Genomic DNA, 18,135 nt, shown 5'->3' on the forward strand with positions numbered 1-18,135 from the left:
AAATTACACCCAAAAAAAAGTGTATAATTTTCAATGGCAAAAATCGACCATAATTATTGCTTGAATATTAAAAACGAAAAAATATTATTGAAGAAAAATAAATTGCATTGGTTTCACTGGGGTGGAGGAAGTTTAATTTTTAGGTGTCCGGTCACTAATGATGAGAAGACGACCAATGAATGAAGAGCAGCAGAGGGATAAAGACCGTCAGTAATAAAATAAGAACAAATAATCAAATTACGAGCAAAAGCACACAAATACAGCAGAACAAACATTAACTGTTTATTTCATTTGTATTTTTCATTTAGGTCTTAACTAGATTGTCAGGTACAAAAATAGTAATCAAATGTAAAATATCACTGCATATAAACATAGATTAACCCTTATTAAAAGTTATTCAGTCAAGAGCAGTGAGTGATTTATTGTCTTATCTGGATATTTATATAGCCAATGATGATATTTTCCGGCTCTCCGTGTGTTCTCTGTTATACTGTAGGGGGCGCTGTAGCACATCTCCTGAACGAGAACAGAATCTCCAGATCAAAACACAGCCGAAGAAGCAGAAACAAGCGATATCATAAGCAGATGCATATGTAAAATAACGCGATCATCAACATTAAACAGCATCAGAACTGCCTGATATTGAATGAGCTCTGGCACTGAAGCTTTGGCTGTTGATGGACTCGATCTACATCATCTGTGTTTGATCATCACTCGGACAGAACGTTAGTCTTTAGCAAAAATGTGATTTTTGTGTGTGTTTACAGTCGTAATGGTAGAAAAGTCACCAAGTTTCATATCATTCCGATGAAGCTGTGATTTTTAAAATTTCAAAACAGAAAATTTTCTGAAATTGACCGAAGAGCACCAGAGGGTTAACAATTATAAAAAAGATATATATATATGAGTTAGGATAATAGTGTCATAACCTTAGGTTACATGGCTCAAAAACAATACTAGGCCTATTTTATTTTTTTTATTTTTTTGTGGTGGGGTAAGTAAAACATTTTGCTAGGGCAAGTAAAAATTTGAACCCCTGAAATAAATCCTTAGCAAAAACAGATTTGCGAGCATGTAGGAACTTTAGTGGTAAAAATGTTGAAGAGGAGGAATGGAGAAGGTGATGAACCTAAACAAGCAAAAATTAGGGTTCTTAAAAGCAACAAAATCCAGAAAAACAAATCCCCCTGAAAAATATCCTAGAGGAAACACTGCCATGCCTCGCTGGTCAGGGGACCAACACAACATTAGGTCATAATGTTATGCCTGATTAGTGTATATTTATGTAATATTATATGATCAATAATATTTTATCCATCAGTCAATCTCATCCGCAGACCATGAGTGTTTCCAGAGCCTCCAGCAGAGGGAGCAGCTGCTCATCACACACACACACACACACACACACACACACACACACACACACACACACACACACTAATAAAGCATCAGGCAGCAGGGATGTGGAATCAGGTCTTTTAAGAGTCATATTTACAAAAAGGTACAACAGATCATGAGCACTATTTACATTCGGCCTGCACTGCTTTGAAAAGGTAAAGCAGATTCTGGAAACATGAAGGAAAAATAAAGAGTAAAAGCCACACGGGTTATGATACAAGAATAACTGTGTGTGAATATGAGACTCAGTGCTGATGTTTGAGGTTCACTTTGAGCTTCCACAGAGAGTCGTGAGGCGGTTCTGCATCAGGAAGAGAAAGAGCATGTGTGTGTGTTAACTCACAGCGTCTCACTATGAACACTTTAAACTCAGTGTAATCGTGTAAACTCAGGGTTTCTGCAGGTTTCAGAGACCCTTTAAGACCTTTAAGGACTGGATATAAGAGAACAGGACGTCTGTACAAGAACAGCTGTAATATTCCTCCAGTGTAGATCAGCTACACACACACACACACACACACACACACACACACACACACACACACACACTCCAGTGTAGATCAGCTGTTCTCTATGTGAATATACAGTAAAGTGTGATTTATTCCTGTGATTTATCCTCATTACTCCAGTCTTCAGTGTCACATGACCCTTCACTCATCATTCTCATATGAGGATCTGATGATCAACACACATTTATGATTATTATCAGTGTTGAACACAGTTGTGTAAAACATTTTAGGATTCTTTGATGAAGAGAAAGCTCTAAAGAACAGCATTTATCTGAAATAGAAAGTTAAAAAAAAGATTTCTGAAGGATTATGTGACTCTAAAGTCTGGAGCAATGATGCAGAAAAGTCAGCTTTGAATCACAAAAATAAATTACATTTTAAAATATATTATTCAAATATAAAATAGTATTATTATTTTTACAATTTAAAATAACTGTTTTTGGATCAAATAAATGCAGCCTTGGTGAGCAGAAGAGACTTCTTTAAAAACATTACTGTTCTCAAACGTTTGACTGGTAGAGTGTGTGTGTGTGTGTGTGTGTGTGTGTGTGTGTGTGTGTGTGTGTGTGTGTGTGTGTGTGTGTGTGTGTGTGTGTGTGTATATATACACATTTTTTGTGAGATCAAAATTACTGAATTTGTGGTGGTCATTTTCAGAAATGTGCATGTTTTTTTTTTTTTTCTCCTTCATAATTAGGATGCCACATTTTCCGTATTATTATGTCAGATGCACAATAGTCACACATGGCAATAAAACAAACAAAATGCATTAGAGCTGCAACTAACGATTATTTTTTCTGTCGACTAATCTAACGATTATTTTTTCGATTAGTCGACTAATCTAACGATTATTTTTCCGGATTAATCTTATGATTCTTTTTTACTGATTATTGTACTTCAAAGAGGGTAGTGAATTTGTATATTATTTTAACATGAAATCAATGAATGATGACAATATTAATTGTATTTCAGGAAGGGTAGTGTACATAGTAGGCTATGCCATTTTATAATGAAATATATGAACACAAGAAGCTTTTTAAACATAATATATAATGATACTATTCATCATAAAATGTATACAGAGTAGGCCTAATTAGGAAAAGTTGTTTAACTATAGGCTAGTAGTTGAGTATGATTTACTTATTGATTTGTGTCAATAGTAAACGAAAATGCACTTGTATTTATCTGCAAAAGGTTCGCATACAGGAGCTTTCAGCATAGTTTTAATATAGTATAACTAGTCGTCTATTTTGAAGATACATGTGCATAAACAACGACTAAAGCTGCCAGAAGTTTTTGCCCAAACTTCAAAGACACATTTAAATGATTAAAGCTAGAGGCATATCTTAACTTTAATGTTACTTTAATCATGTAAACTACCTATATACAGCATGTTATTATGCATATGTGTTTGGGACAGAGCGGAACCAGGTCGCATTTACAGGAGATATATGCAGCCCATAATTAATAAAAGCACGAGACGTACTGGGGTCGGAGAAGAACCCCGGAAAATGTGACCGTCTGTTGCAATACACGCGCCACGGTTCAGCTGCGCGAGAGAACACTGGCAGCAGGGTTGCCAGGTTTACACAACAAAACCCACCCATTCGTTACTCAAAACTAGTCCAAAACAAGCCCAATCGCGTTTCGGGGAGGTTCTCTGGTAAACATCGCGTTCGGGGGGTTAAATATGTGTGTTTTTTTGCAGGGCTGCCTGCTAAAATTCTCATTCACGGGGCTAAATATCACATAATTGGGATCGCTTCAACCCGCGGACATGAGACACAGCCCGCGGCAACAGTGTAGAAGGAGCCCAATTCCGCGGAAAAAAACGGGACTTGGCAACACTGACTGGCAGTGTGAAAGCTCCCGCTCTCGCGCGCACAGCTTCTGCTCTGCCACCGCGTGCAGTGTGAAACCGGCGTTACAGAGCGAACAAAGCACAGTTTTATTCGGCTTCTGTTTAAAGTACTCCCACACTTTTGAATGTCGCGGTCTGGCTTTATATGATAAATGATCATTTTCACTATGCCCGGGAGCAGAAGCTGCCATTATTCTAGATCTTCTGTTCCATTCTAGAACGTAAATAATGTGCCGCCGACGCATTTCACGCACGTCGACGTATTTTCGTAGTCGACGTCATCGACGACGTCGACGCGTCGTTGCAGCCCTAAAATGCATGAATTTTGGGGGAATAAATGGGGGGGGGGGGGTCTAAAAACAGCATTCGGTATTCGGCCAAGTGTTTTCATTCTGTGCATCCCTATAATAATGAGGCTCATATCACACACACACGAGCGGCCTGGAATAAAGAACCTGATGCCTTGTTTATGGTCTGAACACCTGCAGTCTTGGCTTGACTCTCCCTCACTGGATGAAGAATATCTGGAGATAGAGCGGCCTCTCCTTTACACGCGTGTGCTAGCTGACGGTCGTCGCTGTCCTTATGGTGTTCAGGTGCGGTTTCTTCCCACGGACGGCTTTTATCAGCGCTAGTTAACCTTAAGGGTGAATTACACCTGCAGAAACCCTGATGTAATTTAACTTGGTGAGCGACTGACCTGCAGGTTCCTGATGCTGCGCAGGGCCGTCTCATCCAGCTGACTCAAGTCCACTGAGTCCATCTCACTCGCCAGCAGCTGAATGCACTGAAACCAGGAACAACACATCATGTGACACAGGCACACACACACACACACACACACACACGCACTGAAACCAGGAACAACACATCATGTGACACAGGCATACACACACACACACACACACACAGGAGTATCAGCTCAGCAGCACACACACACACACACACACACACACACACACCTCTCCGTTTCCGAGCGGGACGCTGATGACGACGTCCTCTCCGCCGCCAGCGATAGGTGAGCCGTTGACGGACATGCTGTAAACCTTCTCCCTGTGATGAGCCAGTCTCAGCCCTGGAGTCTTCGGCAATCTGACCCACAAAACACATTACACACTATTTTAATGACAGACGGATGCACTTTTATAATGGACAGATGCACTTTTATGACGGATAGATGCACTTTTATAATGGTTGGATTCACTTTTATGATGGATGGATGCACTTTTATGATGGATGGATGCACTTTTATGATGGACAGATGCACTTTTATGATGGATAGATGCACTTTTATGATGGATGGATGCACTTTTATGATGGACAGATGCACTTTTATGATGGATAGATGCACTTTTATGATGGATGGATGCACTTTTATGATGGATAGATGGATGCACTTTTATGACGGATGGATGCACTTTTATATGATGGATGGATGCACTTTTATGATGGATGGATGCACTTTTATGATGGATGGATGCACTTTTATGATGGATGGATGCACTTTTATGATGGATAGATGGATGCACTTTTATGACGGATGGATGCACTTTTATGACGGATGGATGCACTTTTATGATGGATGGATGCACTTTTATGATGGATGGATGCACTTTTATGACAGATGGATGCACTTTTATGATGGACAGATGCACTTTTATGATGGATGGATGCACTTTTATGATAGATGGATGGATGCACTTTTATGATGGATGGATGGACTTTTATGATGGATGGATGGATGCACTTTTATGACGGATGGATGCACTTTTATATGACGGATGGATGCACTTTTATGATGGATAGATGGATGCACTTTTATGATGGATAGATGGATGCACTTTTATGACGGATGGATGCACTTTTATATGATGGATGGATGCACTTTTATGATGGGTGGATGCACTTTTATGATGGATGGATGCACTTTTATGATGGATGGATGGATGGATGCACTTTTATGATGGATGGATGGATGCACTTTTATGACAGATGGATGCACTTTTTTGCGCCATTATAAAGCTTGGATTAGCAGGGCATTATTAATATAACTCTGATTGTGTTCGTCTGAAAGAATAATGTAATTAACACCGAGGATAGGTGGAGTTAATCATGGGCTAATTTTAATTTGTGGCTGAACTATCCCTTTAATGCGCTGTGATTACCTTTTTCCACAAAGCCAATAAATGTATGAAATAAATACAAAAAGGTTCAGAATATTCAGCACTTGAATGGTGCGAGTCAGTCTTTACCTCGGGTCAAAGCGCGGCGTGATGAGCGGCGTGGAGCCGATGAGCGACGGCTCCAGGAAGCTTCTAGCAGGCGTGATCAAGGGCTTCCGTGTGGACCTGAACAGAAAACACACACAGGATGAGACTGGAGCAGAGCGAACCCGAGTCTGAGAGGAAGCAGAGTCAGGAACCTCCACCTCTGGATGGTGTTGCTCTGTTTGCTGACGGAGAGAGCTCTGGCCTTCTTGGACGTTGAAGGCGCCTTCTTTGATGCTTTCTTCTACATTAAAGAGAAAGAGTTAGGCTTCGTACACACAAGACCAAGATTACAAAGCAGTTAACCGCAACTATCTGTAGCTCAAACAGTAAAGTGTCCTAGGGAATGCATGAGTAAAATGTTTATGCTTTTATCCAAATTGACTTTGCATTTAAGGTAAGCTATACGCCTCCTTGAATGACTCAGATGTTTAGAAGTCTAAGAGTTATTCACAGGTGACTTCAGTTGGCAGTGTTTTATAACAGGCTTGTTAAATGGAAGACTTTTTAACACCATTATGAATTACATTTAAGACCTATAACACACACAAAAAAACTTACAAAAGGAAATGCAGAATCAAAAAATTACTTGCAAAGCAAAAATGATTAATTTATTAGTATTAGTAAACTTGCACTTCCTCATAGCTCAATCCCACCAGTATACAAAAAATAATATACATAAATATATATAGGCCTATATATTATTTTTTACTGATTTTGTGGTGGTCATTTTCAGAAATTTGCATGGTTGTTTTTCATAATTAGGATGCCACATTTACCATATTATTATGTTAGATGCACAATAGTCACACATGACAATAAACGGTCCAGTGGTGTGTTCTCTAGCTTTAATAACATGATCTCTAAAAGTGACTCAAATCTTACAAGTAAACCACATCAATAAGCAATAACTTAAGTAACAAGTTCTCAAAGTAATCAAGGGTGTGTATTTAAGTGTAATGTGTGTATTTAATCGTTCTAGTAGCCTGACGTCATCATACTCAACTCTATTTTATATGATATACAGACCCGGGAATGTAAATTTAAGACCCCACGGGAACCCTGTATAATGACAAACCTATACTTTAGTAAGTTCAATAGCGTTAAAGCCCATAATAGCACAAACCTTTTTCACCGTGGACTTCAGAGGAGCCACGTTTTCATCCTCGGAGTTTGCACCGCTCTTAGCTTCTGTAAATTAGTAAAAATCAGCTTTGAAAAATGCAGGCCAGAATGTTTAACAAACTAACATGGGATGCAAAAGGTACCTTTTCCAGCAAACTTGGGAATCACGTGATTCTCCGCAATAGCGAGCTCCACTTGAGCAGCTTCTTCCCTCACCTGAAGAGAGACAGACACACTTTAATCAACACTAACAGGGATAAATGAGACACAAACATGAGTGACTTTATCTGGAGTACCTTTGAATCATCCACTGGGGACTTCGGCTTCTCTATATCTGAAGGTGAAAATGAGAATATCAGTCAGAATATCAAATCATATTCTTATTGACATTATGCATGCAGCTTATGAGCATAAATACGGGACAGAAGATGTCCCACACACACAATGTTAAAATGTAAGAATATCAACACACAAAAAAATACTTAAATTACATCTAAAGGAAATGTGTGTTTTAGTGATCTTGAGTTAACACATTAAAGGCACAATATGTAAGATTTTCAGATTAAAATCTCCAAAAGCCACTATTTTAGTGTTGACTTGTGTACTAGTGTTCTAGTACTCGGATATCACCAAATTGCCGCTGATTTAACATCATTAATGTGATTTAATGTAAAACTTTCTGCTTAAAATGCAATCAATAACTTCTTTGTAATATGAATTATTGTGTTACTGAGCTGCCGGGTTCAGAATCAATGCAGCATTGTCTAAATAAAATGCCCAAAATTAATATAAATGCCCACAAAATTCAGAGATGTTTTTTTTAAAATAACAGAATATAATTAAGCAATATCACGAGAGCGGTTTTCATGAATATAAGCGTGATTGCGAATTATATTGATTTATACAAACGTTCAATAAATAAAGTTAATATTAAATGACATTTTAAACCGTGTCTTTGCTAATCAATGTTTCATTAATAAAAGAATCAGCCGCTTTGAACAAATCAGTTTAATAAGTGATTCTGTGCCTGTTAAAAAATGATAATGTTTTTATTTATGCAATTCAGATGCAACTTCTGTGCCATGAATATTATTGTCATTGATTTCACAGTAGATATGGATCTTTTAGATGAATTGCGGTCTCGGTTTAGGTGGTCTTGACTACAACACTAGTACTAACATTATCCCAAATGTTCCAAAGAATGTTTAAATCCAGAGAAATAAGCGATTTTAACCAGGACACGGATCGTGTGTGTGTGTGTGTGTGTGTGTATGCGTCTCTGGATTTAAACATACTTGGAAACATTGGGATAATGTACACGTCAACAAAATATCTGTTCTAGTGGCTTTGGGATATTTTAATCCAAAAATCTTACATATTGTGCCTTTAATTTATAAATACTATTTTTTTAACAAATATTTTCATAACCTGTTCCCTTATCGTTACATGGTTCATTATCCGATACCTTATATAAAATATAACTGTTTAATAATGTAGCATTTTTGAAACATGTTTTAACCCTTACCTCAAGAATCAGTTTGGATTATTAGGTTAAAAAAGGACCAATTGACACAAGATGGATGATATTTGACATTTGTGTGTAAGAATATAATCCTTACTGCAGTAATCGATCCAGTTCATCTTCCTCACGGCCATGGGAAGCTTGATCAGAGCCGTTTTGTAAAGATTATCCGCATCTTTCAGAAGATTATTCGTCTTCTCTTTCAGCCTTTCAACGATGGTATGAACTGCAAACAAAGCATGAGGCATTTACTGTACAATTATACGCTAAAAACCACACAACATTATCCTTTACAGCCTAATCATGAAGTATTCAGACGGTACCTTCGTCGTCGAAATCGAGCAGAAAAGCTTCGAGTTTGGGCGTTTTGGGATTCTTCTTGCTTTTAGCATTTTGAGTCCGTTTTCTGGGTGCCATGACGATCCTGAACAAAAAAAACACCTCAAACTCACGCTCATATATATTATCACTACACATCTAGTTAAATAAAGCGCGTTTATATTAATATTTTCTTACCTTAATAACCGTGTTTATGTTAATCTGCGCGTCTGACTGACTGAGGCGAGCAACCGCCGTTACAGCGTTTTCAAATTTAACGCTGTTCAGTCTCTAAGCCAATCAGCGTGCGGCTTTGACTGTCGCTAGGTAGAAATATCCGCGTTCTGACCAATAAAACACCGCCTCCCTTGAAAAAACAAATCTGGCCAATGCTTGAGAGTCTTACTGTGATGGTGAAAGAAAGAAACAAGCGGATTGGTGGATGAGAATACACTTTCCCGGAAGGAGCTCATTTCACATGTACTTTTAGCATGGAAACGGGTTGTTTTTATACATTTGAGCTTATAAGAGACATATATGGATGTGTGTGATTGATATTAAAGCTTTAAATAGATACATATGTTTAATGAGTGCTTTGTAAAGTGTTTAAAATGTCGAATCCAGGTTTATTATCAATGCACCAAGAGCTGAAGCAATGCTTTGAGGTGCTAAGGGTGAATAAAGCCGTGTGGGATAATGCATGTGTTGAGTGTGAGCCTCTCTTGAGCTCTTTGGGAAACCTCGCAATGCAGATGAAGGCGTTGAGCAACACACAGCTCACAAACACACCTCTCTCCAGTTTCCCTGGTTTACATGAACGCCTCCATTACAAACTGTCTCTGGCTGTGGATGTGGCTCTGGGGAAGCTAGCAGAGAAGATGTGAGTCCTGTTTGATGATCCTCCATTTTAATGCACATCCTATGCATGGTTTAACGGCGTCTGTATTTTCAGGGATGCTCTTCAGCGAGTGCGGGATGCCATCGGTCAGCAGGTTTCTGCTCTCTTCCAGTTCTACGAGAAAAACGCACACACTCTTGACCTCGCCGCGTGTGTGTCCAGATCAGCCGTCTGTCCCTCCATCTCAGACATGATGGAGTGGCTCCAGGATGCAGAACACCACTATCGCCTGCAGTATCCTTTAAAATCTAAACATTTATCATTGTTGTTAAGTCTCCAGAATGTGTCTGTGAAGTTTCGGCTCAAAATCAGATAATTTATTACATCCTTTTTAGGTGGAAGGAAAAACATGCATGTATCTTTAAATGCAAATGAGCTACAGCTCCCCGCCCCACTTCCCAGAAGAGGGCGGAGCCTGTACAGCTCGGATACAAAACTACAACATCTGTTTGGTTTTGATGATCATTTATATCGCGCTCGCGTGACATTGCAGTTCTTCATCATCATGAAAGTTTATTATCTATAAGCCGTATCAGTCTAAGTTCGGGTAAATGGTTTTCTGAGCGCGCACACACACACACACACACACACCTAAAGCACGCGCACAGACAGCTGTGTGTCAGACGGCGCGTCCCACGTGAGTATCAAACTAAGTTCTCTTTAACCTCTTAAACTGTCAAAAACACACACAGTGGAGTCAGTCAGCAGTCGTGGGCGGGGTCTATGCTAATTGGGGGGAGTCCGTCAGCAGTCGTGGGTGGGGTTTATGCTAATAGGGTGGAGTCCGTCTGCAGTCATGGGCGGGATCTATGCTAATAGGGTGGAGTCCGTCAGCAGTCGTGGGTGGGGTTTATGCTAATAGGGTGGAGTCCGTCAGCAGTCGTGGGCGGGGTCTATGCTAATTGGGGGGAGTCCATCAGCAGTCGTGGGTGGGGTTTATGCGAATAGGGCGGAGTCTGTCAGCAGTCGTGGGCGGGGTCTATGCTAATAGGGTGGAGTCCGTCAGCAGTCGTGGGCGGGGTCTATGCTAATAGGGTGGAGTCCGTCAGCAGTCGTGGGTGGGGCCTATGCTAATAGGGCAGAGTCTGTCAGCAGTCGTGGGCGGGGTCTATGCTAATAGGGTGGAGTCCGTCAGCAGTCGTGGGCGGGATCTATGCTAATAGAGCGGAGTCAGTCAGCAGTCGTGGGCGGGATCTATGCTAATAGGGCGGAGTCAGTCAGCAGTCGTGGGCGGGATCTATGCTAATAGGGTGGAGTCCGTCAGCAGTCGTGGGCGGGGTCTATGCTAATAGGGCGTAGTCCGTCACCAGTCGTGGGCGGGATCTATGCTAATAGAGCGGAGTCAGTCAGCAGTCGTGGGCGGGATCTATGCTAATAGGGCGGAGTCAGTCAGCAGTCGTGGGCGGGATCTATGCTAATAGGGTGGAGTCCGTCAGCAGTCGTGGGCGGGGTCTATGCTAATTGGGGGGAGTCCATCAGCAGTCGTGGGTGGGGTTTATGCGAATAGGGCGGAGTCTGTCAGCAGTCGTGGGCGGGATCTATGTTAATAGGGCGGAATCAGTCAGCAGTCGTGGGCGGGATCTATGCTAATAGGGCGGAGTCTGTCAGCAGTCGTGGGCGGGATCTATGCTAATAGGGCGGAGTCTGTCAGCAGTCGTGGGCGGGATCTATGCTAATAGGGCGGAGTCTGTCAGCAGTCGTGGGCGGGATCTATGCTAATAGGGCGGAGTCTGTCAGCAGTCATGAATGGGATCTATGCTAATAGGGCGGAGTCAGTCAGCAGTCGTGGGCGGGATCTATGCTAATAGGGCGGAGTCAGTCAGCAGTCGTGGGCGGGATCTATGCTAATAGGGCGTAGTCCGTCAGCAGTCGTGGGCGGGATCTATGCTAATAGAGCGGAGTCAGTCAGCAGTCGTGGATGGGATCTATGCTAATAGGGCGGAGTCTGTCAGCAGTCATGGGAGGGATCTATGCTAATAGGGCGGAGTCTGTCAGCAGTCATGGACGGGATCTATCCTAATAGGGCGGAGTCTGTCAGCAGTCGTGGGTGGGATCTATGCTAATAGGGCGGAGTCAGTCAGCAGTCGTGGGCGGGATCTATGCTAATAGGGCGGAGTCTGTCAGCAGTCGTGGGCGGGTCTATGCTAATAGGGCGGAGTCTGTCATCAGTCGTGGGTGGGGTTTATGCTAATAGGGCGGAGTCAGTCAGTATTTATGTTCAAACACAGGGCAAATGATTTGTCAGAACTCATGCGAGTGAACCCAGAAGCACTGAATGAAGTGTGTTTTCCGTTAGCATGTGTCAGTATCTGCTAGCTGTAGTGATTTCCTGAACTGGTGTGGTCAGATTAGTGCAGAGGAGGAGCCTCCTGCAGACGCTGACCCCCGGTGACCTCTCGCTGACCCCCGGTGACCTCTCGCTAATGGAAGCGGCGCCCAGGAGATGGGCATCCCTGCACTCGGCCAGCGGAGAGGAGAGAGTCACAGGTGTGTGTTCATGATCAGATCAGGCTCTGACACGCGGTTAGCACTGAACACGCGTGTGTGTGGTGTACATATGTGTTCATGGTGTGTGTGTGTGTGTGTGTGTGTTTTAGATGCATTGTGTCAAGTGTCATTCTTCATGGAGACTGAAAGATGAGGTGATTCCCACTGCTGTGGCTTCTCACGGATCCTGAGTGAAGTGTGTGTGTTATCTGTGAAGTGTGTGTGTTATCTGTGAAGTGTGTGTGTTATCTGTGAACATGACGAGGACTGGACATCAGCATTACTGTACGAGCAGGGCTCTATTTTAATAAAGTGCTTATTTAAAACCTCTGGTACTGTTTCTGTGTCGGTCAGAAATTATGTTTTCTTTTATTTCAATGAAATAAATGTACTATACTTGAGTTCGATAATGTTTTTTATTTCATATCTTGTATTTTTAGGGGATTGTATGATACTTAATGATATTTATGCAGCAGTTATAATCCATTTATTCACTTTTTGAGCACGGACATTCACCTTAAACTCTCATAAATCTGGATTGTGTTGGAGCACAGACTGAAGTTTGGGCGCTGAAAAGCTGAAGTCAGTTTTTAATTGATTAATTTCTGTTGTAAAAACTGATTTCAAAATGTAAAAACGCACGTGAAAAAATATATTGCACAAAATGAAAACAATAATGTAAATATTATTATTATTATAAGTGTGAATCAAAAAATTAAAAGCGCATAAAAAAGCTAAATTGAAGCATAATTTAATCTCTTAATGTCTTAGTGTGTGTTTTGGTCATAATTCAGACTTTTTAAAATCTGATTTCAGCTTTTTATCTCATAATTTGACTAAGCATGTCATATTTTTGACTTTTTATCTAAAAATGAGGACTTTTAAAATCATTTTCAACATTTTATCTAATAATGAGGACTTTTAAAGTCATAGTTTCAACATTTTATCTTATAATTATGACTTAGCATGTCATATTTTTGACTTTTTATCTAAAAATTAGGACTTTTAAAATCATATTTTGGACTTTTTATCTAATAATGAAGACTTTTAAAATCATATTTTTAACATTTTATCTTATAATTATGACTTAGCCTGTCGTATTTTTGACTTTTTATCTAATAATGAGGACTTTTAAAATCATATTTTTGACGTTATCTAATAATTATGACTTAGCATGTCGTATTTTTGACTATTTATCTAATAATGAGGACTTTTAAAATCATATTTTTGAAATGTTATCTAATAATAAGGACGTTAAAGCTGTGTTCCAAATTTGAGTTTGACATCTTAAAAAATGAGCTTTCGGTGAGAGTTAGTTTGGCTGCAGTACCAAACGCTTCCACTAGGGAAATTCACCTCCCTTTAATTTTCCAATGCACTCATTTTTCACCACAAACAATACACGTGACTATTTTTTCCAGGATCATTTAACCTTTCTGAATCCTTTCTAACCTTGTTTTGTGTTTACACAGCAATGCCAAAACCTTTACCAAGTTTCGTTACAAGTAAGAAATTACATTAAAAAATGTTTATTGATTGATAACATTTATTGAATGTCACATCACACATCCTTTTTATTTCTAAAATGGTTCAAATACACACATTTTCAATAAATAGAGAACTCACAGTGAACACAGGAGTGTGAATGAACTGAATCGAAGGATTAATGATATTCCTCTACAAAACACAACATAAAATATGATTTACAAAATAACAACACTGCATAAGAGTTCAGTTCATACTATTGGACTAAAAAACTATTTATAAACAAGTGAACACTTTAGTTTGGGGTCCAATTCTCACTTTTAACGTTGCTTATTACTAGCAAATTGGCTGTTTATTAGTACTTATAAAGCACATATTAATGCCGGAGCATATTCTACATCCCTTATACCTAAACTTAACTACCTTACTAACTACTATAATTGAGGTAGTTAATAGTGAATGTTCCCCAGACTAAAGTGACGTAAGACGTAAAATCTAAACTCATAAATAGTATAAATACCTCATATACAGTAACAGGGAAAGAGTGACACACGTTAGGGAAAGAAAATGTTTCTTGGACCCACTGCAAAATGACCACTCAACACTAAGATCTCGCTCTAGATACTAGACCGTCTTTAATTAAAGGTGCACTCAGGACATTTTCCCACGTTAAAAAGTTACCCCTAGAGATATTAATAATGGTCTAGATATGAAAAAAATGATGTGCGCTCAGCCCTCGTGAGTTCAGTGAAGATAAGAATTTATTATCAGTGTTTGCGCGCGCCTGATATTGCAAAAATGACATTGTGGCGAGGTTGATGAGCGAGAGACGCGGGAGGAGCGAGCGAGACTGGTGCAGGATTGAGAATGAGCGTTGAGAATGGTCTCAAGTCCTCTCATGAGGGAGCCCGGAGCATAGATATCCATAATAAAGGCTAGATGTCTCATCCGCTGCTGGCCAATGGAGGTCGACGTCCACACCTGGCGGCCATCTTGTCACAGTCAGCTCGCTCACTCACACAGAGATGTAGTTATGACACTGCATACTTATGAAAAATTATTCATAATTTGTTCAAGCATCCAGATGTTAATAACCTTTGTAAGAAACCAAACCATTTGTAAATCCGTCAAGATTTCAGCGAGATGAGAGTATTTGTGTTCAGATCACACACCTTACATCAGGCGCCCGCCAGAAAGCTTGCCTGTGACAAGATGGCCGCCGGTGAGGACGTTAGAGACTCCGCCGTAAGACATCTAGCCTTTATTATGTATATCTATGGCCCGGAGGCATATAAGGACAAGCGACCGGCGTGCCTCGCTCATTCTCAATCATGCACTGGTCTCGCTCGCTCCTCCCACGTCTCACGCTCTTCAACCTCGCCACAGACATGTTTTAAAGCTTTAGCTTTAAAGGTGAAAGAGACACCAAACAGAATTGCAAAAATGACTCACGGCTGATCCAGGGTTGCATTGAAGAACCCAAAAAAATGGATTGCAATTGCATTTTGGTGCCACTAGACATAAACGAAAGCAAACCCAACAATAAGACAACATAATGCATCAACATGTGCTACCGAACACAAGTATGAGCAAAGAAATAAACAGAGCAGATAAACGACAGGACTTCAAATGCCACAAAATGCATCCATCCATTGAAACAAAAACATACTGAGTGCATCTTTAATTATTGTCCCACGCCTCTCTATCATACGTACTCCTTAAGAGGAAGGGTGCTGGTGGTGATTGGCTTGGGCGGGTCGGGAGCAGAAGGCCTGGAGTTTGCAAAGCTGCGGCCGATGTACCCGCGCCGGTACCCGCCTCTCTCCTGGTGCGGGCAGGTGCTGCTCAGAACCGCCCCGCTGATCATAAGAATCACCGCTGCCGCCCATCCCAGGTAAATGGCCTGACCCAGCTCTCTCTTGTGCTGGAGGGGAACGTTGGGGTTGTAGAAGTCCTGCACCACAGAGTTTGCTGTCCAGGAAACCGGCACTAGGACGCACAGGCCCGTCAGGATGAAGAGCACCCCACCGGACAGCGCTATGCCAGCCTTGGCATGGCGATCGTCCCCAGCGCAGGTGGTGCACTTCATTCCACAGCAAGAGACAGTGCAGGACAACCAGCCCAGAAAGATGGCGATGCACATCAGCGCCCGAGCCGCCTGGATATCAGGCGGCAGAGCCAGCATGGAGTCGTAGGTCTTGCACTGCATGTGGCCGGTGGTCTGGTAGATGCAGTTCATCCAGATCCCCTGCCAAACGATCTCAGAGGTCAGGATGTTGCTGCCAATGAAGGCCGTGACCTTCCACTGGGGGAGCGCGGTGACCGCTATAGCCATCACCCAACCGGTCACAGCGCAGGTGAAGCTGATCAACTGCATGCCCGTGTTCACCATCTCGCCACCCTCTGAGTACCACGCCTCCTCGGGCCACAACCTCGACGACACCTTTCCGCTTGCAGGAGGTCCGACTATGGATAATTGCCTCGGCCCTCCTTGCCCACAGAGGTCGGCACTTTCGCCGGTCCTCAGCAGGAAGAGTCGCTCAGTCCTCTTTGAAGGTTCCTAGCCAGTGTCGTCTCAAATTTCTCAGAGCTAAATTTGGTCTTAGTCCGTCTTTGGGTCACGTTTGCTAATCCTCAGCAGGAAGTGTCCTTCTAGAAGGTTCCTTGCCAACGTCGTCTTAAATATGTCAGACCAAAATTTTGTTTGGCTGCATTTTATTTGAACTTTGGGTCACGTTTGCCAATCCTCGTCAAGAAGCGTCGCTCAGTCCTCCTCAAAAGTTCTTCGCCTAGTGTTGTCTCAAATTTCTCAATTAAAAATGTGGTCTTAGTCGATCTTTTGGTCACGTTTGCCAATCTTCGTCAAGAAGCGTCGCTCAGTCCTCCTTGAAGGTTCTTCGCCTAGTGTTATCTCAAATTTCTCAATTAAAAATAAGGTCTTAGTCGATCTTTGGGTCACGTTTGCCAATCCTCGGCAAGAAGAGTCGATCAGTCCTCCTCAAAAGTTCCCTGCCTGTTTTGTCTCAAATTTCTCAGAGCAAAATTTCGTTCGGCCTCATTTTAGTTGGTCTTTGGGTCACGTTTGCCTATCCTCGGCAAGAAGCGTCGCTCTGAGTCCTTCTAGAAGGTTCCTGGCCAACGTCGTCTTAAATTTCTCAGAGCAAAATTTTGTTTGGCTGCATTTTAGTCAAACTTTTGGGTCACGTTTGCCAATCCTCGGCAAGAAGAGTCGCTCAGTACTCCTTGAAGGTTCTTCGCCTAGTGTTGTCTCAAATTTCTCAATTAAAAATGTGGTCTTAGTTGATCTTTGGGTCACGTTTGCCAATCCTCAGCAAGACGAGTCGCTCAGTCCTCCTCAAAAGTTCCTTGCCTGTTTTGTCTCAAATTTCTCAGAGCAAAATTAGGTTTAAGTCCGTCTTTGGGTCACGTTTGCCAATCCTCGGCAGAAAGCGTCGCTCCGTCCTCCTTGAATGTTCTTTGCCAGTTGTGTCTCAAATTTCTCAGAGCAAAATTTAGTTTGGCTGCATTTTATTCGAACTTTGGGTCACGTTTGCCAATCCTAAGCAAGGAGAGTCGCTCAGTCCTCCTTGAAGATTCTTCACCAGTTGTGTCTCAAATTTCTCAATAAAAAATTTGTTCTTAGTCCGTCTTTGGGTCACGTTTGCCAATCCTCGGCAAGACGAGTCGCTCAGTCCTCCTCAAAAGTTCCTTGCCTGTTTTGTCTCAAATTTCTCAGAGCAAAATTTCGTTTGGCCTCATTCTAGTTGTTCTTTGGGTCACGTTTGCCAATCCTCGTCAAGAAGCGTTGCTCAGTCCTCCTTGAAAGTTCAGCGTCAGTGTCGTCTCAAATTTCTCAGAGCAAAATTAGGTTTTAGTCCGTCTTTGGGTCACGTTTGCCAATCCTCAGCAAGAAGAGTCACTCAGTCCTCGTTGAAAGTTCAACGTCAGTGTCGTCTCAAATTTCTCAGAGCAAAATTAGGCTTTAGTCCGTCTTTGGGTCACGTTTGCCAATCCTCAGCAATAAGTTTTGGTAGGTTCTTCAAGAAAGTTCCTCTTGGTTTTGTCTTTCAAACTCAAGGTCACGTTTGCCAACCCCTTCTCTAAAGTTCCTTGGCAGTTTTGTCTTCCAAATTTCTCAGAGTACAGTACATTCTAGTCCGTCTTTTGGTCTCTCAGACAGTTGTGCTCACTTTCGCCTGGTCTTTCTTTGAGCTGATGAATAATTGAAGAACTCAGAGCTCTGCTGCCTCTCGTCTCATCTCGCA

General features: G+C 41.6%; 3 protein-coding genes across 3 annotated transcripts; 1 reads left to right on the forward strand and 2 right to left on the reverse strand.

The window, feature by feature from the left end:
- Positions 1 to 986: 986 nt before the first annotated feature.
- Positions 987 to 9,286, reverse strand: cdca8 (cell division cycle associated 8). Its single transcript, XM_079829151.1, has 11 exons — positions 9,199 to 9,286; positions 9,006 to 9,106; positions 8,780 to 8,908; positions 7,457 to 7,494; positions 7,304 to 7,376; positions 7,162 to 7,226; positions 6,197 to 6,279; positions 6,021 to 6,116; positions 4,731 to 4,860; positions 4,469 to 4,555; positions 987 to 1,699 (listed from the first exon to the last, which is right to left on the reverse strand). Exons 2-11 carry the CDS (start codon positions 9,097 to 9,099, stop codon positions 1,664 to 1,666), a joined length of 831 nt encoding a protein of 276 aa, XP_079685277.1. The 5' UTR covers positions 9,100 to 9,106; positions 9,199 to 9,286; the 3' UTR covers positions 987 to 1,663.
- Positions 9,287 to 9,450: 164 nt separating this feature from the next.
- On the forward strand, positions 9,451 to 12,717 carry airim (AFG2 interacting ribosome maturation factor). The gene is made up of 4 exons (XM_079830121.1): positions 9,451 to 9,880; positions 9,953 to 10,132; positions 12,246 to 12,385; positions 12,496 to 12,717. Exons 1-4 carry the CDS (start codon positions 9,612 to 9,614, stop codon positions 12,537 to 12,539), a joined length of 633 nt encoding a protein of 210 aa, XP_079686247.1. The 5' UTR covers positions 9,451 to 9,611; the 3' UTR covers positions 12,540 to 12,717.
- Positions 12,718 to 15,575: 2,858 nt separating this feature from the next.
- On the reverse strand, positions 15,576 to 16,262 carry cldn35 (claudin 35; the record flags this gene model as incomplete). The annotated part of the gene is made up of 1 exon (XM_079829134.1): positions 15,576 to 16,262. One exon carries the CDS (start codon positions 16,260 to 16,262, stop codon positions 15,576 to 15,578), a length of 687 nt encoding a protein of 228 aa, XP_079685260.1.
- Between the last annotated feature and the right edge of the window lie 1,873 nt (positions 16,263 to 18,135).

This window comes from Gobio gobio (genome assembly GCF_949357685.1).
Source record: "Gobio gobio genome assembly, chromosome: 11".
In the NCBI taxonomy this organism is placed as follows: domain Eukaryota; kingdom Metazoa; phylum Chordata; class Actinopteri; order Cypriniformes; family Gobionidae; genus Gobio; species Gobio gobio.

Excerpts from the sequence above, each read along its gene's own strand:
- cdca8 (XM_079829151.1), bottom strand. The coding sequence starts at position 9,099 with ATGGCACCCAGAAAACGGACTCAAAATGCTAAAAGCAAGAAGAATCCC. Across the intron at positions 7,377-7,456 it reads CCCCAGTGGATGATTCAAAG|GTGAGGGAAGAAGCTGCTCA; the intron begins GTACTCCAGATA and ends GTCTCTCTTCAG. Across the intron at positions 1,700-4,468 it reads GCAGCATCAGGAACCTGCAG|AACCGCCTCACGACTCTCTG; the intron begins GTCAGTCGCTCA and ends TTCCTGATGCAG.
- airim (XM_079830121.1), top strand. The coding sequence starts at position 9,612 with ATGTCGAATCCAGGTTTATTATCAATGCACCAAGAGCTGAAGCAATGC. Across the intron at positions 10,133-12,245 it reads GAACACCACTATCGCCTGCA|ATTAGTGCAGAGGAGGAGCC; the intron begins GTATCCTTTAAA and ends TGGTGTGGTCAG. Across the intron at positions 12,386-12,495 it reads CGGAGAGGAGAGAGTCACAG|ATGCATTGTGTCAAGTGTCA; the intron begins GTGTGTGTTCAT and ends TGTGTGTTTTAG.